Source organism: Oncorhynchus nerka, unplaced genomic scaffold, assembly GCF_034236695.1.
Source record: "Oncorhynchus nerka isolate Pitt River unplaced genomic scaffold, Oner_Uvic_2.0 unplaced_scaffold_1345, whole genome shotgun sequence".
In the NCBI taxonomy this organism is placed as follows: Eukaryota; Metazoa; Chordata; class Actinopteri; order Salmoniformes; family Salmonidae; genus Oncorhynchus; species Oncorhynchus nerka.
Window position 1 is genome coordinate 1 of NW_027040006.1, and position 24,889 is coordinate 24,889.

Consider the following 24,889-nt stretch of genomic DNA (forward strand, 5'->3'; position numbering starts at 1 on the left):
TTGCCTGGCCAATACATTCTAATTCAACAGCCCATTTCTCTCAGCCCCCCCCTTTGCCTGGCCAATACATTCTAATTCAACAGCCCCTCTCCCTCCCTTTGCCTGGCCAATACATTCTAATTCAACAGCCCTCTCTCGCCCCCTTTGCCTGGCCAATACATTTTCTAATTCAACAGCCCTCTCTCGCCCCCCTTTGCCTGGCCAATACATTCTAATTCAACAGCCCTCTCTCCCCCCTTTGCCTGGCCAATACATTCTAATTCAACAGCCCCTCTCTCCCCCCTTTGCCTGGCCAATACATTCCTAATTCAACATTCTCCACAATACATTCTAATTCAACAGCCCTCTCCGCCCCCCTTTGCCTGGCCAATACATTCTAATTCAACAGCCCCTCCCCCCTTTGCCTGGCCAATACATTCTAATTCAACAGCCCTTTCTCCCCCTTTGCCTGGCCAATACATTCTAATTCAACAGCCCCTCTCTCTCCCTCCCTTTGCCTGGCCAATACATTCTAATTCAACAGCCCCCTCCCCCCCCCTTTGCCTGGCCAATACATTCTAATTCAACAGCCCTCTCTCTCCCTCCCTTTGCCTGGCCAATACATTTCTAATTCAACAGCCCTCTCTCTCTCCCCCTTTGCCTGGCCAATACATTCAATCAACAGCCCTCCCCCCTTTGCCTGGCCAATTCTAATTCAACAGCCCCCTCTCTCCCTCCCTTTGCCTGGCCAATACATTCTAATTCAACATCTCTCTCTCTGTCTCTGTCTCTCTCTCTTTCTCTCTGTCTCTGTCTGTATCTCTCTCTTTCTCTCTGTATCTCTCTCTCTTTCTCTCTGTCTCTCTGTCTCTCTCTCTCTCTCTCTCACTCACTCACTCACTCACTCACTCACTCACTCACTCAGCCTGCTAATACAGCCTGTTGCTAAGAGGGAGAGAGAACACGTCTGTATTCTGGTGAATGAGTTCAAAGAGAGGGAGAGATGAACAGGTGGCCAGAGATACACTAAGCATCCCAAATGGCACCCTATTCCCTATATAGTGCACTACTTTAGACCAGGGCCCTATATAGTGCACTACTTTAGACCAGGGCCCTATATAGTGCACTACTTTAGACCAGGGCCCTATATAGTGCACTACTTTAGACCATGGCCCTATATAGTGCACTACTTTAGACCAGGGCCCTATATAGTGCACTACTTTAGACCAGGGCCATTGGTAAAAATACAGTCTCTAGTAAGTAACTATTGGAATTTAAGTGATTTAACGTGTCTTTGATAGTCAAAAAGACAGACTAATAAACAGAAAAGCTGACAATATGAGAGGGAGACAGAGAGAAGGACTGACTGTACACACACCAAACCTTCAGCCATAATGCTGCTTCTTTGCATTGCAAAAGGCTGAAAATCTCCCTATCAAATCACACACAGTAGCCTTGTCTATTCGACATGCCGTTCCAACTATAGAATTCCCATTTAGGAACAAAAGCTGATTGAATGATCGAGGAAGGGTTGGGATTCCTGAAAAGGCTAGCAGGTAATGCCTGGACCAGCCACAGGGGGCACTGTGAACACGGTGCAGTAGCAGTGAGGGCTGAGAAACAGTGTTTCCCAAATCCAGTCTTCCATTACCCCCTGATCCAACTCAATCAGGTTGATGGTCCAGGGCTACAATAATAATGTGTACTGTTGTAGAGGACAGGAGTTGGGAACCACTGTAGTAGAGGACTGGAGTTGGGAACCACTGTAGTAGAGGACTGGAGTTGGGAACCACTGTAGTAGAGGACTGGAGGTGGGAACCACCGTAGTAGAGGACAGGAGGTGGGAACCACTGTAGTAGAGGACTGGAGGTGGGAACCACCGTAGTAGAGGACTGGAGTTGGGAACCACTGTAGTAGAGGACAGGAGGTGGGAACCACTGTAGTAGAGGACTGGAGGTGGGAACCACTGTAGTAGAGGACTGGAGTTGGGAACCACTGTAGTAGAGGACTGGAGTTGGGAACCACTGTAGTAGAGGACTGGAGTTGGGAACCACTGTAGTAGAGGACTGGAGTTGGGAACCACTGTAGTAGAGGACTGAAGTTGAGGACCACTGTAGTAGAGGACTGGAGTTGGGAACCACCGTAGTAGAGGACAGGAGGTGGGAACCACCGTAGTAGAGGACAGGAGGTGGGAACCACCGTAGTAGAGGACTGGAGTTGGGAACCACCGTAGTAGAGGACTGGAGTTGGGAACCACCGTAGTAGAGGACAGGAGGTGGGAACCACCGTAGTAGAGGACAGGAGGTGGGAACCACCGTAGTAGAGGACTGGAGTTGGGAACCACCGTAGTAGAGGACTGGAGTTGGGAACCACCGTAGTAGAGGACTGGAGTTGGGAACCACCGTAGTAGAGGACTGGAGTTGAGGACCACTGTAGTAGAGGACAGGAGGTGGGAACCACCGTAGTAGAGGACTGGAGCTGAGGACCACTGTAGTAGAGGACTGGAGTTGGGAACCACCGTAGTAGAGGACAGGAGGTGGGAACCACTGTAGTAGAGGACTGGAGTTGGGAACCACTGTAGTAGAGGACTGGAGGTGGGAACCACTGTAGTAGAGGACTGGAGTTGGGAACCACTGTAGTAGAGGACTGGAGTTGGGAACCACTGTAGTAGAGGACTGGAGTTGGGAACCACTGTAGTAGAGGACTGGAGTTGGGAACCACTGTAGTAGAGGACTGGAGTTGGGAACCACTGTAGTAGAGGACTGAAGTTGAGGACCACTGTAGTAGAGTGGTAAAAGGTGACTGAGCCTGTAAAGTGGAATCTGAGGCTGCCTGTGGACTCTGGTCTAAAGTAGTGCATTATATAGGGAATAGGGCCCTGGTCTAAAGTAGTGCATTATATAGGGAATAGGGTGTCATTTGGGAAGCAAACAAAGAACCGCCAGGTGTAACAGGGTAAACGTACTTGACAGTAGCCCACAGCTGGGTTGTGGTGTCCGTACGCTAGCAGCACGTTGTACAGGGTTCTCTGGAGACATGGGTTGGACGTCTTGCGGAACTGAATGTTGTCAGGAAAGGTTCTGTTCAGGTCTGCCAGGGAGACAGGTGGTTAGAATCACTACCAAAAAACAACCTGCCGCCAACTCTAAACATCTCTAACCCTTTCAGCTATTTGTCAAGGCAGAGTACAGACAGAGAGACATATCTCAGAGGTCAAGCTCCCATGTTCAGGTGTATATCAGCTAACCCATGATGATATATATCAGCTAACCCATGATGATCTATATAACCCATGATGACCTATATAACCCATGATGACCTATATAACCCATGATGACCTATATAACCCATGATGACCTATAACCCATGATGATCTATATCAGCTAACCCATGATGATCTATATCAGCTAACCCATGATGATCTATATCAGTTAACCCATGATGACCTATATAACCCATGATGACCTATATAACCCATGATGACCTATATAACCCATGATGACCTATATAACCCATGATGACCTATATAACCCATGATGATCTATATAACCCATGATGACCTATATAACCCATGATGACCTATATAACCCATGATGACCTATAACCCATGATGATCTATATCAGCTAACCCATGATGATCTATATTAGCTAACCCATGATGATCTATATCAGCTAACCCATGATGATCTATATCAGTTAACCCATGATGATCTATATCAGTTAACCCATGATGATCTATATCAGCTAACCCATGATGACCTATATAACCCATGATGACCTATATAACCCATGATGACCTATATAACCCATGATGACCTATATAACCCATGATGACCTATATAACCCATGATGACCTATATAACCCATGATGACCTATATAACCCATGATGACCTATATAACCCATGATGACCTATATAACCCATGATGACCTATATAACCCATGATGATCTATATAACCCATGATGACCTATATAACCCATGATGACCTATAACCCATGATGATCTATATCAGCTAACCCATGATGATCTATATTAGCTAACCCATGATGATCTATATCAGCTAACCCATGATGATCTATATAACCCATGATGATCTATATCAGCTAACCCATGATGATCTATATCAGTTAACCCATGATGATCTATATCAGTTAACCCATGATGACCTATATAACCCATGATGACCTATATAACCCATGATGACCTATATAACCCATGATGACCTATATAACCCATGATGACCTATATAACCCATGATGATCTATATCAGCTAACCCATGATGATCTATATTAGCTAACCCATGATGATCTATATCAGCTAACCCATGATGATCTATATCAGTTAACCCATGATGACCTATATCAGTTAACCCATGATGACCTATATCAGTTAACCCATGATGATCTATATCAGCTAACCCATGATGATCTATATCAGCTAACCCATGATGACCTATATAACCCATGATGACCTATATAACCCATGATGACCTATATAACCCATGATGACCTATATAACCCGTGATGAGGTATATCAGTTAACCCATGATGAGGTATATCAGTTAACCCATGATGATCTATATCAGTTATCCCATGATGATCTATATCAGCTAACCCATGATGAGGTATATCAGTTAACCCATGATGAGGTATATCAGTTAACCCATGATGAGGTATATCAGCTAACCCATGATGATCTATATCAGCTAACCCATGATGAGGTATATTAGTTAACCCATGATGATCTATATCAGCTAACCCATGATGATCTATATCAGTTAACCCATGATGACCTATATAACCCATGATGATCTATATCAGCTAACCCATGATGATGTATATCAGCTAACCCATGATGATCTATATCAGTTAACCCATGATGATATATACCAGTTAACCCATGATGATATATATCAGTTAACCCATGATGATATATATCAGCTAACCCATGATGAACTATATAACCCATGATGAGGTATATCAGTTAACCCATGATGATCTATATCAGTTAACCCATGATGATACATATCAGCTAACCCATGATGAACTATATAACCCGTGATGAGGTATATCAGCTAACCCGTGATGATATATATCAGTTAACCCATGATGATCTATATTAGCTAACCCGTGATGACCTATATAACCCGTGATGAGGTATATCAGCTAACCCGTGATGAGGTATATCAGCTAACCCGTGATGAGGTATATTAGCTAACCCGTGATGAGGTATATTAGCTAACCCGTGATGAGGTATATTAGCTAACCCGTGATGAGGTATATTAGCTAACCCGTGATGAGGTATATTAGCTAACCCGTGATGAGGTATATTAGCTAACCCGTGATGAGGTATATTAGCTAACCCGTGATGAGGTATATTAGCTAACCCGTGATGAGGTATATTAGCTAACCTGTGATGAGGTATATTAGCTAACCTGTGATGATCTATATTAGCTAACCCGTGATGAGGTATATTAGCTAACCCGTGATGAGGTATATTAGCTAACCCGTGATGAGGTATATTAGCTAACCCGTGATGAGGTATATTAGCTAACCCGTGATGATCTATATTAGCTAACCCGTGATGATCTATATTAGCTAACCCGTGATGATCTATATTAGCTAACCCGTGATGATCTATATTAGCTAACCCGTGATGAGGTATATTAGCTAACCCGTGATGATCTATATTAGCTAACCCGTGATGAGGTATATTAGCTAACCTGTGATGATCTATATTAGCTAACCCGTGATGAGGTATATTAGCTAACCTGTGATGATCTATATTAGCTAACCCGTGATGAGGTATATCAGCTAACCCGTGATGAGGTATATCAGCTAACCCGTGATGATGTATATCAGTTAACCCATGATGATCTATATTAGCTAACCCATGATGACCTATATAACCCGTGATGAGGTATATCAGCTAACCCGTGATGAGGTATATCAGCTAACCCGTGATGAGGTATATTAGCTAACCCGTGATGAGGTATATTAGCTAACCCGTGATGAGGTATATTAGCTAACCCGTGATGAGGTATATTAGCTAACCCGTGATGAGGTATATTAGCTAACCCGTGATGAGGTATATTAGCTAACCCGTGATGAGGTATATTAGCTAACCCGTGATGAGGTATATTAGCTAACCCGTGATGAGGTATATTAGCTAACCCGTGATGAGGTATATTAGCTAACCCGTGATGAGGTATATTAGCTAACCTGTGATGAGGTATATTAGCTAACCTGTGATGATCTATATTAGCTAACCCGTGATGAGGTATATTAGCTAACCCGTGATGAGGTATATTAGCTAACCCGTGATGAGGTATATTAGCTAACCCGTGATGAGGTATATTAGCTAACCCGTGATGATCTATATTAGCTAACCCGTGATGATCTATATTAGCTAACCCGTGATGATCTATATTAGCTAACCCGTGATGATCTATATTAGCTAACCCGTGATGATCTATATTAGCTAACCCGTGATGAGGTATATTAGCTAACCCGTGATGATCTATATTAGCTAACCCGTGATGAGGTATATTAGCTAACCTGTGATGATCTATATTAGCTAACCCGTGATGATCTATATTAGCTAACCCGTGATGATCTATATTAGCTAACCCGTGATGAGGTATATTAGCTAACCCGTGATGATCTATATTAGCTAACCCGTGATGAGGTATATTAGCTAACCTGTGATGATCTATATTAGCTAACCCGTGATGAGGTATATTAGCTAACCTGTGATGATCTATATTAGCTAACCCGTGATGAGGTATATCAGCTAACCCGTGATGAGGTATATCAGCTAACCCGTGATGATATATATCAGTTAACCCATGATGATCTATATTAGCTAACCCATGATGACCTATATAACCCGTGATGAGGTATATCAGCTAACCCGTGATGAGGTATATCAGCTAACCCGTGATGAGGTATATTAGCTAACCCGTGATGAGGTATATTAGCTAACCCGTGATGAGGTATATTAGCTAACCCGTGATGAGGTATATTAGCTAACCCGTGATGAGGTATATTAGCTAACCCGTGATGAGGTATATTAGCTAACCCGTGATGAGGTATATTAGCTAACCCGTGATGAGGTATATTAGCTAACCCGTGATGAGGTATATTAGCTAACCTGTGATGAGGTATATTAGCTAACCTGTGATGATCTATATTAGCTAACCCGTGATGAGGTATATTAGCTAACCCGTGATGAGGTATATTAGCTAACCCGTGATGAGGTATATTAGCTAACCCGTGATGAGGTATATTAGCTAACCCGTGATGATCTATATTAGCTAACCCGTGATGATCTATATTAGCTAACCCGTGATGATCTATATTAGCTAACCCGTGATGATCTATATTAGCTAACCCGTGATGATCTATATTAGCTAACCCGTGATGAGGTATATTAGCTAACCCGTGATGATCTATATTAGCTAACCCGTGATGAGGTATATTAGCTAACCTGTGATGATCTATATTAGCTAACCCGTGATGAGGTATATTAGCTAACCTGTGATGATCTATATTAGCTAACCCGTGATGAGGTATATTAGCTTACCCGTGATGAGGTATATTAGCTTACCCGTGATGAGGTATATTAGCTAACCCGTGATGAGGTATATTAGCTAACCCGTGATGAGGTATATTAGCTAACCCGTGATGAGGTATATTAGCTAACCCATGATCATCTATATTAGCTAACCCGTGATGAGGTATATTAGCTAACCCGTGATGAGGTATATTAGCTAACCCGTGCTGAGGTATATTAGCTAACCCGTGATGAGGTATATTAGCTAACCTGTGCGTATGGAGTCTACCAGCTTGGGGTCATGCTGTTGCTTCGTAGTGTCCAGTAGAGAGTGATAGTATCCTGGGTTCTTCTCCAGGTGCTCCTGGGCCCCGCTGGCTGACATCCAGACCAACCCTCGGTGCTCGTTGGGCACGCCCTTACGCACATACCGCTTCACTGTGGGAGTGCTTCATAAGTCAGTGATACAACTTAAGTCTCTTTTCCGCTCTCTCACACACACACACACACACACACACACCAAACGTATAAGCTGGAAGTGGAAGCCTAAGTATTGTCCATTTGTTTACTCCCCCCCCTTAAAAGATTTAGATGCACTATTGTAAAGTGGCTGTTCCACTGGATGTCTTAAGGTGAACGCACCAATTTGTAAGTCGCTCTGGATAAGAGCGTCTGCTAAATGACTTAAATGTAAATGTGAAATGGGGAGGGGTGGTAGGGTTAAGGGAAAATATTTTTAAAATATTTTTAAATAACATATTTACAAATCAATTTAAAAAATAATCAAATACACTAACAGTCAAAAGTTTGGACACCTACTCATTCAAGGGTTTCTCTTTATTTTTTCTACATTGTAGAATAATAATGAAGACATCAGAACTATCACATATGGAATCATGTTGTAACTACAAACAAAGAGTGTCAAACAAATGAAAATATATTTTATTTTTCAGATTCTTCAAAGTAGAAAAGTTGCATCTTTGCCTTGAGGACAGCATTGCACACTTTTGGCATTCTCTCAACCAGCCTGGTTAGAGAAGACAATGCTTCTACTAGTCAAGACTCAATCTCACAGGCACAAACATGACTCGAGTTGGGCTGCCACGGTAACCTCCCGCCCTTAAAATGGGGCAGGTGAACATGTTTGTCTAATCTGTGATATTTTAGTTAATAGACTTGGGATACAAAAAAATCTAATTAAACAAAATACCACATTACTTCTTAGGTGTATTGTTTTAGAGACATTACAATGCTCATCTGTTTTTTTGTGTTTTGTTGGTGTCATTTTAGCAAAAAAAAGATATATTGTCGCTGTTAAAAAATATATATATAAATAGTTGATTTTATGCTCTGGCTCCGATGAAGTCCCACTCACCCTTGATGCTCTTCTCCAGCCGTCCCCGTCCCTGCAACAGCCTGGACCATCTGATGGACCTCCTGGTGAGCACGGCCAGGTACTCTGACATCAACTCCTCATACGACTCATAGTCAAAGTCCTCCAACCGCTCAAAGCCATACGGGTCCACACTGAAACAGAGTCACAGCCATACGGGTCCACACTGAAACAGAGTCACAGCCATACGGAGTCCACACTGAAACAGAGTCACAGCCAAACGGAGTCCACACTGAAACAGAGTCACAGCCATATCGGTCCACACTGAAACAGAGTCACAGCCATATCGGTCCACACTGAAACAGAGTCACAGCCAAACGGGTCCACACTGAAACAGAGTCACAGCCAAACGGAGTCCACACTGAAACAGAGTCACAGCCAAACGGAGTCCACACTGAAACAGAGTCACAGCCATATCGGTCCACACTGAAACAGAGTCACAGCCAAACGGAGTCCACACTGAAACAGAGTCACAGCCAAACGGAGTCCACACTGAAACAGAGTCACAGCCAAACGGAGTCCACACTGAAACAGAGTCACAGCCAAACGGAGTCCACACTGAAACAGATTCACAGCCAAACGGAGTCCACACTGAAACAGAGTCACAGCCAAACGGAGTCCACACTGAAACAGAGTCACAGCCATACGGAGTCCACACTGAAACAGAGTCACAGCCATACGGGTCCACACTGAAACAGAGTCACAGCCATACAGAGTCCACACTGAAACAGAGTCACAGCCAAACAGAGTCACAGCCATACGGGTCCACACTGAAACAGAGTCACAGCCAAACGGGTCCACACTGAAACAGAGTCACAGCCAAACGGGTCCACACTGAAACAGAGTCACAGCCAAACGGGTCCACACTGAAACAGAGTCACAGCCATACAGAGTCACAGCCATACGGGTCCACACTGAAACAGAGTCACAGCCAAACGGGTCCACACTGAAACAGAGTCACAGCCATACGGGTCCACACTGAAACAGAGTCACAGCCAAACGGGTCCACACTGAAACAGAGTCACAGCCAAACGGGTCCACACTGAAACAGAGTCACAGCCATACGGGTCCACACTGAAACAGAGTCACAGCCATATGTGTCCACACTAAAACAGTCACAGCCATATGTGTCCACACTAAAACAGTCACAGCCATATGTGTCCACAGTAAAACAGTCACAGCCATATGTGTCCACACTGAAACAGTCACAGCCATATGTGTCCACACTAAAACAGTCACAGCCATATGTGTCCACACTGAAACAGAGTCACAGCCATATGTGTCCACACTAAAACAGTCACAGCCATACGGAGTCTACCTAGCAGGAGTCAGAAACTAAGTCAATCAAGGGGATAGTGAGTGACAAGCGTAGTGAGACTGGTGAGTAGTAGTAGCATGTTTGGGAATCTGTTGTTTGCTATGGAATCTGGACACAGACAGGCCCTTTATAAGACCAGACACATTCTCCATTCAGCAGGACTAGATTTAATAAGATCTTAGAGCAATGATATCATGTGGATTAGTGACCTGATGGGATTTTCCCACTTGAATACTGAGAGGTGGTTGAGTAAAACCACACTGTGGAAAGGAAGGAGGAGGAGGAAAGGAGAGGAAGAATGAGCCCTGAGAGACAACCAAGGTTATTATAGTAAACTAAAACATGAAAAAAAAGTTAGAAAAACTAAAGAACTATTATATTTTACTCCAAAACTAACTAGTATGAATACAAATATTTCTTAAATCATGATGTATGTTTTAACTAATAGAAATAAAAACACTAAACTATAATCACCTTGGGGGCCACAACGTGTACCCTATCATGTAGAAAAAGATACAACCTAAATTTTTTTCCTAGCCAGCAATGTTCATCGATTACACGGTGTTTAAATGTTCACAACAGCGGAGGACTCCTGTGCATAGAGCACAACACGTGTGACTAGCTACTAAAACGTGTGTAATCTCCATGGTGGGGGACGGGGTGTCGGGTGTGAGGCAGCTTGGAATAGTGCACATGCCATTACGAAGGACGGAGTCCAACAGTCCTCTCATTCTCAACACATCAATTTAGCTAGCTAACTACTGTATGAGGTAGCTTTGTAAAACACAAGTACAACAAACACCTGCCGTGGTTTTTGTCGTTAGCCAGATTGACTAGCTAGCGTTGGCCATTTTTTTGTTTTGTTTTTACATTACTCTCCCTAAAATGGTTTAACTTTTGTTTAACGCTAAGAACATTCAATTGTCAGGTGTATGGTGATAGGGACGTGCAAAAATATGCAAAGCTTCGTAGCCAGCTAGTTTGTTAAATTGGCATGTAACTTTTGCAGGCTATAAAGAGTGGCTACCTGTGCACTCTCTCTTTGGCGCTGCTGCCGCTGGGAGGAGAGTTGATAGTTGAGTTCAGGCTGCGAAGTTGCGGCGAGCGAACCTTGTTCGCTTTGTTGTTTTTCTTTTCCATGAGTGAACCCAAATATATTCCAAAATATGCCGTGGAAATGTGGCCTAAACGTTTAGTTAATCGCAGTAGGCTATTCTGTAGTCCAAAAGTTGAAACGGTATCGCTGCTCTCTCCATGAAGCGAGTCCCACAACTGCAAGTCCCAGGCGTGGACTCGGATGCCGATCAGGGACAGTCGAAGAGTCACTCGATGTCCCAGACAGTCAAACAACGGAGAGTTGTATTGACCCACCCGAGGCACAAGCTAATTTAGCTGGAAGAGGAGAGTAAAGTGTCTCGATCTTTCATCCTATCTGGAAGAGAGAAACCCGTTTATGCACCTGGATTTTTACTTTGGTGGCTGAAACTGGAGAGCAACCGCAATCTGGTATCAACTATGTTAAACGCGATCGGCTGACTCCACAGCGTCTCGAAACATGGTCCATAATTAATAAATATATTGAAATGTCTATGACTCTGCCGGGTGGTTTCTTTCCATGTTTTCCAAGGTAGAACGCCTGACTGTGCCCGAGCTCCGCTTAGCCTCTGGGCACATGTCAATCAAGCATGAGCGGGAAATAGAACCGCCCTCTCATAAATATTCTAGGTACGCAAAAACGATCAGCGATGAAATAACAAACCTATTCGATTATATATAATCACATCTCATTTTCTTACATTTTACTTCGTAATATACTAGGTTTACAAAATGTCCACAATGCCACGTCATGATAACGGAATAGGGAAACCCTTCTGACGCTTACCTTTAGCCACGCCCCCTGGCAGGTGATTTTTACAGTAGATGACGTCATGCATCACACATACCATGACACAAATCATTGTAAAAAAAAACATCTCTGTTAAATTTCTGAAATTAATATTTGAAGTAGCTACATCTTCAAATGAGTATGAATCTAAGGTCATATCCTCATATACAGTTTTTTTTTCTTCTTCCAGAAACAAATGTATGTCTTTGTGTGTTTGAGCATAACCCATCAATACAAGTGCACATCGTCCATTTCTTAGCATAAAAATAGTGTGTTTAGGGCTGTTTTTCCACCCGTCAGTGAAAGGCAACTGGTGTGAATAGTATGAGATAAGTGGGTTATTTCCCCAGGTCATAGTCCATGTCTGTAGCCAAAACACTGGCAGTAAGGGCACATTTACCGTGTTGTGGTTGTAGAACATCTAGCTGGCACACAAACAACCTGTGTGGGTGTATCTGGGACCTTGGAACATTCCAGAAAAAAATTAACCCTCTGGGGGTCAACATTTGAACAAAGATTCTCTTGTAAAACTTCATTGATACATGTCGCGGCCAAATATGTCCCTGATCTCTGAGATTATTCTAATGACATTAAATGAAATGTATGGTTTACTTGTCATAACGACAATAGTCACGAGCCTTAGGGAGAGTATAGATACGCCAAGGTCAGTAGAGCTATAACTCAAACCGGCTAATAAATGAAAGGTTGATTCGAAGGGAACAGTAAAACTGTTTCAGATTGATCACAACGTCAACAATACAATAACTACAAGATACGGGATTGAGTTTCTTTAATCTGATAAAGAGCAGAGGTTCGTTTGACTCGGTTGTCATAGCTACAGTTTAAGTCCTGATATTATTGCTTCACATTGTTTTCCACGAAAATCCCATTCTAAAGATTTAGGCTTAGTCAATGTTTAACACCGTTGTTCTGTTTGTCTTTCCACTGTTACAGTACGGACGACACACACACACACACACACACACACACACACTACTCTACTTAGAGCATTACACAGCTTCTGAGTAATCACCACACGTAGAGCGTAGGCTGCTTCCTACAACCCCACGGCTTTCAGAGGACAGCAACACATGGGATACCTGGCATGACCTTGAAGGTGTATCGTGTTTCACTGTGAGGAGAGAGAAAGTTCAGAAGGCTTTTATCTTTCACAGACGGACGCATCACTGAAGTCAGAGTGAGTGGACGAGTGACTTAGAAATTAAAGGTGTCTGTGAATCGGATGATTCTGGGTTTATGAATCAGTTTCGCTGAAGGGTCGCTGTAGTTTAACGTCCTGTACTTTGGTCTCTCCTGCTTTTCTGTCTGTAGTCTTTCTGGCTCTGCAACACTTGAACCACGCATAGTGATGACATCATCTTTGTGTGACATCACAGCGCAACCCTGCCCCTCCCCCTCCTGACATGTCACCTCCCCACTTTGCAGTGCCATGGGGATATTTACTTCCTGTTTGGCTTCATGTGGGCGGTGCTCCTGGTTGGACGTTGTGGGTGCTGACGGCAGGAAGCAAAGGTCAAGATCAGGGGTTGTGGGGACAGAGGTCATGACATCAGGGGTCGTAGATTCAGAAGGTGGGGGTGAGAGGCTGGTGTTATGGGCCTGGCCCAGTTCTGATGGTTCTGATTCTGAGCCGTGGGCCCTCCTAGGGATGGGGTATCTGGGCTGGCCTCTCTGGGTGGACTGGGGTTGGGGTGGATCCATGTACTGTTTTCTCCAGGGGTAGGAGAGATGTGAGCCTTCCAGGGTCCTGGTTTTGGACCCTAACCCTGAGTATTTCTGTGCTGGTGGATCCACAGAGGAAGCTAGGGCCCACACAGGAGGACAAGGGAGCAGCGTTGCCAGGTACCCAGACTGCAAGGCCTCTACCTCAGGTATCCCTACCTGGGGTGCTGGGGGAGACCACTGGACCACTGCAGCAGAGCAGAGCAGCTCTACCTGCACATAGCTGAGCTCCTGACCTAAGACCTGTACCTTTAATTCCTTATCTGAAACCTGTGCCTTGACCTCCTGACCTGTAACCTGTGCCTTGAGCTCCTGACCTGAAACTTCAACTTCACTGTCTTGATCAGGATCCTGATTTTCCTGATGTGAAGCCTGTACCACTATTTCCTGACCCACTGAAGCCTTAACTTCAATGTTTTCACTCTGAACCTTTTAGCTCCTTGTTAAATTCTGAACCATGGCCTTCTCGTCTTTGACCTGAGCTAACAATCTGTTCTTGGTTCGTACCCAGAGTCTCTACCTGTTGGTTCGTACCCAGAGTCTCTACCTGTTGGTTCGTACCCAGAGTCTCTACCTGTTGGTTCGTACCCAGAGTCTCTATCTGTTGATTAGCACCCCAAACTTCTACCTCCTTAATTGAATCCTGAATCTGACCGTCAGCTTCTTGATCTGAACCTGGAGCCCTTATCTGCTTATTGACTACAGAGTGACCTTTCACCTTCTGATTCCAGTTCCTCCCTTTTCTGTGTTGAGGTGAATCCTTCAGACCAGCTACTGTCTTCTCTGATCCTCTATCTCCTTCCTGCACTCCATAGGGGTTCTCTTTCCTCTGCTGTCCCCAGCCTTTACTCTTAACCTGTTGCTTCACTGAACTCTGACCTTTGACGGGTTGACCTGGTTGACCTAAGCACTGTTGTCCCTGTTCTTCCTGACGACTCACTAATTCGTTGACACGTCCAGATGAGCTGGTACCAGGAGAGGAGCTTTTCCTCTGGCAACTCACGTCACTTCCCCGGTGCACCGTCGCCATGGTTTCAAACTTGTCCATTATGGCAGACAGTAGCTTCCCCTTGCCGATCGGTCGGGGTCTTTTTGACGCTCCTCCCCTCTGTGTGGCCCCTCCCCTCTCTTTCTGCGTTGCTGCGGCAAACCTGGCCAGCACATCCTTAACAGTGTTTCCCTTTCTCACTCCACGCCCTGTTTTGGGAATGCAGCCCTCAACCTGTCCACTAGGGGTCTCTCTGCCATGGCTCTGGCTCCCACAGCCTCCCCCTCCACCCCCTCTGGAGGACAGTGCCAGGGCCCCCACCTCCCGGCGGTGAGTGAGCGGAGGGTTGGGGGTGTTCCTCAGGAACTTGGCCTGGAGAAGCTGGAAGGAGGTGAGGCGTCTTGAGACGTCACTCCCTGCTGGTCGACCTCCACACCTGCTGAACTGGGGCACCTCCAACCCCACACTGACCTCCAGCCCTAACGTCTCAGGGGGCCTCGTGGTGGGGCTCCGGCCGGGCAGGTCCTGGGTTAAGTAGTGGAGCAGGCTCTCCAGAACCCCTCTGAGCTCCGGGCGGGTCGTCCGGTCCCAAACCAGCCTCCTCAGGGTTCTGGTGTCCACAATGAGGCCTGATGGCCCTGCATTCGCTGCTCTCTCTGCTCTGTAGGGAAACATAAGGGCTTAGCTTTGTTCTCAGGACAGAACAGGGAACATAGAAATAGAATCTAGATTGTATTTCTGTAACGGAAACATCCTGTGATAGGGCTTACTAACCTCGACCATCTCTGTACAACTATAACCTCTACCATCTCTGTACTATAAACTCTACCATCTCTGTACTATAACCTCTACCATCTCTGTACTATAACCTCTACCATCTCTGTACTATAACCTTTATCATCTCTGTACCTCTATCATCTCTGTACTACTATAACCTCTACCATCTCTGTACTATAACCTCTACCATCTCTGTACTATAACCTTTATCATCTCTGTACCTCTATAACCTCTACCATCTCTGTACTATAACCTTTATCATCTCTGTACCTCTATAACCTCTACCATCTCTGTACTACTATAACCTCTACCATCTCTGTACTACTATAACCTCTACCATCTCTGTACAACTATAACCTCTACCATCTCTGTACTATAACATCTACCATCTCTATACTACTATAACCTCTACCATCTCTGTACTATAACCTCTACCATCTCTGTACTATAACCTCTACCATATCTGTACTATAACCTCTACCATCTCTGTACTACTATAACCTCTATCATCTCTGTACTATAACCTCTACCATCTCTGTACTACTATAACCTCTATCACCTTTGTACTATAACCTCTACCATCTCTGTACTATAACCTCTACCATCTCTGTACTATAACCTCTACCATCTCTGTACTACTATAACCTCTACCATCTCTGTACTACTATAACCTCTATCATCTCTGTACTATAACCTCTACCATATCTGTACTATAACCTCTACCATCTCTGTACTACTATAACCTCTACCATCTCTGTACTATAACCTCTACCATCTCTGTACAACTATAACCTCTATCATCTCTGTACTATAACCTCTACCATCTCTGTACTATAACCTCTACCATCTCTGTACTATAACCTCTACCATCTCTGTACTACTATAACCTCTATCACCTTTGTACTATAACCTCTACCATCTCTGTACTATAACCTCTACCATCTCTGTACTATAACCTCTACCATCTCTGTACTACTATAACCTCTACCATCTCTGTACTACTATAACCTCTATCATCTCTGTACTATAACCTCTACCATATCTGTACTATAACCTCTACCATCTCTGTACTACTATAACCTCTACCATCTCTGTACTATAACCTCTACCATCTCTGTACAACTATAACCTCTATCATCTCTGTACTATAACCTCTACCATCTCTGTACTATAACCTCTACCATCTCTGTACTATAACCTCTACCATCTCTGTACTACTATAACCTCTACCATCTCTGTACTATAACCTCTACCATCTCTGTACTATAACCTCTACCATCTCTGTACTATAACCTCTACCATCTCTGTACTATAACCTCTACCATCTCTGTACTACTATAACCTCTACCATCTCTGTACTATAACCTCTACCATCTCTGTACTATAACCTCTACCATCTCTGTACTATAACCTCTACCATCTCTGTACTATAACCTCTACCATCTCTGTACAACTATAACCTCTATCATCTCTGTACTATAACCTCTACCATCTCTGTACTATAACCTCTACCATCTCTGTACTATAACCTCTACCATCTCTATACTACTATAACCTCTACCAGCTCTGTACTATAACCTCTACCATCTCTGTACTATAACCTCTACCATCTCTGTACTACTATAACCTCTATCATCTCTGTACTATAACCTCTACCATCTCTGTACTATAACCTCTACCATCTCTGTACTACTATAACCTCTATCATCTCTGTACTATAACCTCTACCATCTCTGTACTACTATAACCTCTACCATCTCTGTACTATAACCTCTACCATCTCTGTACTATAACCTCTACCATCTCTGTACTATAACCTCTACCATCTCTGTACTATAACCTCTACCATCTCTGTACTACTATAACCTCTACCATTTCTGTACTATAACCTCTACCATCTCTGTACTATAACCTCTACCATCTCTGTACTATAACCTCTACCATCTCTGTACTATAACCTCTACCATCTCTGTACTATAACCTCTACCATCTCTATACTATAACCTCTACCATCTCTGTACTATAACCTCTACCATCTCTGTACTATAACCTCTACCATCTCTGTACTATAACCTCTACCATCTCTGTACTATAACCTCTACCATCTCTGTACTACTATAACCTCTACCATTTCTGTACTATAACCTCTACCATCTCTGTACTATAACCTCTACCATCTCTGTACTATAACCTCTACCATCTCTGTACTATAACCTCTACCATCTCTATACTATAACCTCTACCATCTCTGTACTATAACCTCTACCATCTCTGTACTATAACCTCTACCATCTCTGTACTATAACCTCTACCATCTCTGTACTACTATAACCTCTACCATTTCTGTACTATAACCTCTACCATTTCTGTACTATAACCTCTACCATCTCTGTACTATAACCTCTACCATCTCTGTACTATAACCTCTACCATCTCTGTACTATAACCTCTACCATCTCTGTACTATAACCTCTACCATCTCTGTACAACTATAACCTCTATCATCTCTGTACTATAACCTCTACCATCTCTGTACTATAACCTCTACCATCTCTGTACTATAACCTCTACCATCTCTATACTACTATAACCTCTACCAGCTCTGTACTATAACCTCTACCATCTCTGTACTATAACCTCTACCATCTCTGTACTACTATAACCTCTATCATCTCTGTACTATAACCTCTACCATCTCTGTACTACTATAACCTCTACCATCTCTGTACTATAACCTCTACCATCTCTGTACTATAATACCATCTCTGTACTATAACCTCTACCATCTCTGTACTATAACCTCTACCATCTCTGTACTATAACCTCTACCACAACTATAACCTCTATCATCTCTGTACAACTATAACCTCTATCATCTCTGTACTATAACCTCTACCATCTCTGTACTATAACCTCTACCATCTCTGTACTATAACCTCTACCATCTCTGTACTATAACCTCTACCATCTCTGTACAACTATAACCTCTATCATCTCTGTACTATAACCTCTACCATCTCTGTACTATAACCTCTACCATCTCTGTACTATAACCTCTACCATCTCTATACTACTATAACCTCTACCAGCTCTGTACTATAACCTCTACCATCTCTGTACTATAACCTCTACCATCTCTGTACTACTATAACCTCTATCATCTCTGTACTATAACCTCTACCATCTCTGTACTATAACCTCTACCATCTCTGTACTACTATAACCTCTATCATCTCTGTACTATAACCTCTACCATCTCTGTACTACTATAACCTCTACCATCTCTGTACTATAACCTCTACCATCTCTGTACTATAACCTCTACCATCTCTGTACTATAACCTCTACCATCTCTGTACTATAACCTCTACCATCTCTGTACTACTATAACCTCTACCATTTCTGTACTATAACCTCTACCATCTCTGTACTATAACCTCTACCATCTCTGTACTATAACCTCTACCATCTCTGTACTATAACCTCTACCATCTCTGTACTATAACCTCTACCATCTCTATACTATAACCTCTACCATCTCTGTACTATAACCTCTACCATCTCTGTACTATAACCTCTACCATCTCTGTACTATAACCTCTACCATCTCTGTACTATAACCTCTACCATCTCTGTACTACTATAACCTCTACCATTTCTGTACTATAACCTCTACCATCTCTGTACTATAACCTCTACCATCTCTGTACTATAACCTCTACCATCTCTGTACTATAACCTCTACCATCTCTATACTATAACCTCTACCATCTCTGTACTATAACCTCTACCATCTCTGTACTATAACCTCTACCATCTCTGTACTATAACCTCTACCATCTCTGTACTACTATAACCTCTACCATTTCTGTACTATAACCTCTACCATTTCTGTACTATAACCTCTACCATCTCTGTACTATAACCTCTACCATCTCTGTACTATAACCTCTACCATCTCTGTACAACTATAACCTCTATCATCTCTGTACAACTATAACCTCTATCATCTCTGTACTATAACCTCTACCATCTCTGTACTACTATAACCTCTACCATCTCTGTACTATAACCTCTACCATCTCTGTACTATAACCTCTACCATCTCTGTACTATAACCTCTACCATCTCTATACTATAACCTCTACCATCTCTGTACTATAACCTCTACCATCTCTGTACTATAACCTCTACCATCTCTGTACTATAACCTCTACCATCTCTGTACTACTATAACCTCTACCATTTCTGTACTATAACCTCTACCATCTCTGTACTATAACCTCTACCATCTCTGTACTATAACCTCTACCATCTCTGTACTATAACCTCTACCATCTCTATACTATAACCTCTACCATCTCTGTACTATAACCTCTACCATCTCTGTACTATAACCTCTACCATCTCTGTACTACTATAACCTCTACCATCTCTGTACTATAACCTCTACCATCTCTGTACTATAACCTCTACCATCTCTGTACTATAACCTCTACCATCTCTGTACTATAACCTCTACCATCTCTGTACTACTATAACCTCTACCATCTCTGTACTATAACCTCTACCATCTCTGTACTATAACCTCTACCATCTCTGTACTATAACCTCTACCATCTCTGTACTATAACCTCTACCATCTCTGTACAACTATAACCTCTATCATCTCTGTACTATAACCTCTACCATCTCTGTACTATAACCTCTACCATCTCTGTACTATAACCTCTACCATCTCTATACTACTATAACCTCTACCAGCTCTGTACTATAACCTCTACCATCTCTGTACTATAACCTCTACCATCTCTGTACTACTATAACCTCTATCATCTCTGTACTATAACCTCTACCATCTCTGTACTATAACCTCTACCATCTCTGTACTACTATAACCTCTATCATCTCTGTACTATAACCTCTACCATCTCTGTACTACTATAACCTCTACCATCTCTGTACTATAACCTCTACCATCTCTGTACTATAACCTCTACCATCTCTGTACTATAACCTCTACCATCTCTGTACTATAACCTCTACCATCTCTGTACTACTATAACCTCTACCATTTCTGTCTACTATAACCTCTACCATCTCTGTACTATAACCTCTACCATCTCTGTACTATAACCTCTACCATCTCTGTACTATAACCTCTACCATCTCTGTACTATAACCTCTACCATCTCTATACTATAACCTCTACCATCTCTGTACTATAACCTCTACCATCTCTGTACTATAACCTCTACCATCTCTGTACTATAACCTCTACCATCTCTGTACTATAACCTCTACCATCTCTGTACTACTATAACCTCTACCATTTCTGTACTATAACCTCTACCATCTCTGTACTATAACCTCTACCATCTCTGTACTATAACCTCTACCATCTCTGTACTATAACCTCTACCATCTCTATACTATAACCTCTACCATCTCTGTACTATAACCTCTACCATCTCTGTACTATAACCTCTACCATCTCTGTACTATAACCTCTACCATCTCTGTACTACTATAACCTCTACCATTTCTGTACTATAACCTCTACCATTTCTGTACTATAACCTCTACCATCTCTGTACTATAACCTCTACCATCTCTGTACTATAACCTCTACCATCTCTGTACTATAACCTCTACCATCTCTGTACTATAACCTCTACCATCTCTGTACAACTATAACCTCTATCATCTCTGTACTATAACCTCTACCATCTCTGTACTATAACCTCTACCATCTCTATACTACTATAACCTCTACCAGCTCTGTACTATAACCTCTACCATCTCTGTACTATAACCTCTACCATCTCTGTACTACTATAACCTCTATCATCTCTGTACTATAACCTCTACCATCTCTGTACTACTATAACCTCTACCATCTCTGTACTATAACCTCTACCATCTCTGTACTATAACCTCTACCATCTCTGTACTATAACCTCTACCATCTCTGTACTATAACCTCTACCATCTCTGTACAACTATAACCTCTATCATCTCTGTACAACTATAACCTCTATCATCTCTGTACTATAACCTCTACCATCTCTGTACTATAACCTCTACCATCTCTGTACTATAACCTCTACCATCTCTGTACTATAACCTCTACCATCTCTGTACAACTATAACCTCTATCATCTCTGTACTATAACCTCTACCATCTCTGTACTATAACCTCTACCATCTCTGTACTATAACCTCTACCATCTCTATACTACTATAACCTCTACCAGCTCTGTACTATAACCTCTACCATCTCTGTACTATAACCTCTACCATCTCTGTACTACTATAACCTCTATCATCTCTGTACTATAACCTCTACCATCTCTGTACTATAACCTCTACCATCTCTGTACTACTATAACCTCTATCATCTCTGTACTATAACCTCTACCATCTCTGTACTACTATAACCTCTACCATCTCTGTACTATAACCTCTACCATCTCTGTACTATAACCTCTACCATCTCTGTACTATAACCTCTACCATCTCTGTACTATAACCTCTACCATCTCTGTACTACTATAACCATCTCTCTACCATTTCTGTACTATAACCTCTACCATCTCTGTACTATAACCTCTACCATCTCTGTACTATAACCTCTACCATCTCTGTACTATAACCTCTACCATCTCTGTACTATAACCTCTACCATCTCTATACTATAACCTCTACCATCTCTGTACTATAACCTCTACCATCTCTGTACTATAACCTCTACCATCTCTGTACTATAACCTCTACCATCTCTGTACTATAACCTCTACCATCTCTGTACTACTATAACCTCTACCATTTCTGTACTATAACCTCTACCATCTCTGTACTATAACCTCTACCATCTCTGTACTATAACCTCTACCATCTCTGTACTATAACCTCTACCATCTCTATAGCTCTGTACTATAACCTCTACCATCTCTGTACTATAACCTCTACCATCTCTGTACTATAACCTCTACCATCTCTGTACTATAACCTCTACCATCTCTGTACTACTATAACCTCTACCATTTCTGTACTATAACCTCTACCATTTCTGTACTATAACCTCTACCATCTCTGTACTATAACCTCTACCATCTCTGTACTATAACCTCTACCATCTCTGTACAACTATAACCTCTATCATCTCTGTACAACTATAACCTCTATCATCTCTGTACTATAACCTCTACCATCTCTGTACTACTATAACCTCTACCATCTCTGTACTATAACCTCTACCATCTCTGTACTATAACCTCTACCATCTCTGTACTATAACCTCTACCATCTCTATACTATAACCTCTACCATCTCTGTACTATAACCTCTACCATCTCTGTACTATAACCTCTACCATCTCTGTACTATAACCTCTACCATCTCTGTACTACTATAACCTCTACCATTTCTGTACTATAACCTCTACCATCTCTGTACTATAACCTCTACCATCTCTGTACTATAACCTCTCTCTGTACTATAACCTCTACCATCTCTATACTATAACCTCTACCATCTCTGTACTATAACCTCTACCATCTCTGTACTATAACCTCTACCATCTCTGTACTACTATAACCTCTACCATCTCTGTACTATAACCTCTACCATCTCTGTACTATAACCTCTACCATCTCTGTACTATAACCTCTACCATCTCTGTACTATAACCTCTACCATCTCTGTACTACTATAACCTCTACCATCTCTGTACTATAACCTCTACCATCTCTGTACTATAACCTCTACCATCTCTGTACTATAACCTCTACCATCTCTGTACTATAACCTCTACCATCTCTGTACTATAACCTCTATCATCTCTGTACTATAACCTCTACCATCTCTGTACTACTATAACCTCTACCATCTCTGTACTATAACCTCTACCATCTCTATACTACTATAACCTCTACCATCTCTGTACTATAACCTCTACCATCTCTGTACTATAACCTCTACCATCTCACTACTATAACCTCTATCATCTCTGTACTATAACCTCTATCATCTCTGTACTATAACCTCTACCATCTCTGTACTACTATAACCTCTATCATCTCTGTACTATAACCTCTACCATCTCTGTACTACTATAACCTCTACCATCTCTGTACTATAACCTCTACCATCTCTGTACTATAACCTCTACCATCTCTGTACAACTATAACCTCTACCATCTCTGTACTATAACCTCTACCATCTCTGTACTACTATAACCTCTACCATTTCTGTACTATAACCTCTACCATCTCTGTACTATAACCTCTACCATCTCTGTACTATAACCTCTACCATCTCTATACTATAACCTCTACCATCTCTGTACCATCTCTATAACCTCTACCATCTCTGTACTATAACCTCTACCATCTCTGTACTATAACCTCTACCATCTCTGTACTATAACCTCTACCATCTCTGTACTACTATAACCTCTACCATTTCCTATAACCTCTCATCTCTGTACTATAACCTCTACCATCTCTGTACTATAACCTCTACCATCTCTGTACTATAACCTCTACCATCTCTATACTATAACCTCTACCATCTCTGTACTATAACCTCTACCATCTCTGTACTATAACCTCTACCATCTCTGTACTATAACCTCTACCATCTCTGTACTACTATAACCTCTACCATTTCTGTACTATAACCTCTACCATTTCTGTACTATAACCTCTACCATCTCCTATAACCTCTCTCTGTACTATAACCTCTACCATCTCTGTACTATAACCTCTACCATCTCTGTACTATAACCTCTACCATCTCTGTACAACTATAACCTCTATCATCTCTGTACTATAACCTCTACCATCTCTGTACTATAACCTCTACCATCTCTATACTACTATAACCTCTACCTGTCTATCTGTACTATAACCTCTACCATCTCTGTACTACTATAACCTCTATCATCTCTGTACTATAACCTCTACCATCTCTGTACTACTATAACCTCTACCATCTCTGTACTATAACCTCTACCATCTCTGTACTATAACCTCTACCATCTCTGTACTATAACCTCTACCATCTCTGTACTATAACCTCTACCATCTCTGTACAACTATAACCTCTATCATCTCTGTACAACTATAACCTCTATCATCTCTGTACTATAACCTCTACCATCTCTGTACTATAACCTCTACCATCTCTGTACTATAACCTCTACCATCTCTGTACTATAACCTCTACCATCTCTGTACAACTATA

General features: G+C 42.2%; 1 protein-coding gene and 1 pseudogene across 1 annotated transcript; both read right to left on the minus strand.

The window, feature by feature from the left end:
* Positions 1–2,860: 2,860 nt before the first annotated feature.
* LOC135568905 (growth hormone-regulated TBC protein 1-A-like) lies at positions 2,861–12,090 on the minus strand. The gene is made up of 4 exons (XM_065015693.1): positions 11,274–12,090; positions 8,911–9,062; positions 7,806–7,973; positions 2,861–3,069 (listed from the first exon to the last, which is right to left on the minus strand). The coding sequence occupies exons 1-4, from the start codon at positions 11,384–11,386 to the stop codon at positions 2,876–2,878; spliced, it is 627 nt and encodes a 208-aa protein (XP_064871765.1). The 5' UTR covers positions 11,387–12,090; the 3' UTR covers positions 2,861–2,875.
* An 801-nt stretch (positions 12,091–12,891) lies between these two features.
* LOC135568903 (uncharacterized) overlaps positions 12,892–24,889 on the minus strand; it is a 43,881-nt pseudogene continuing 31,883 nt past the window's right edge.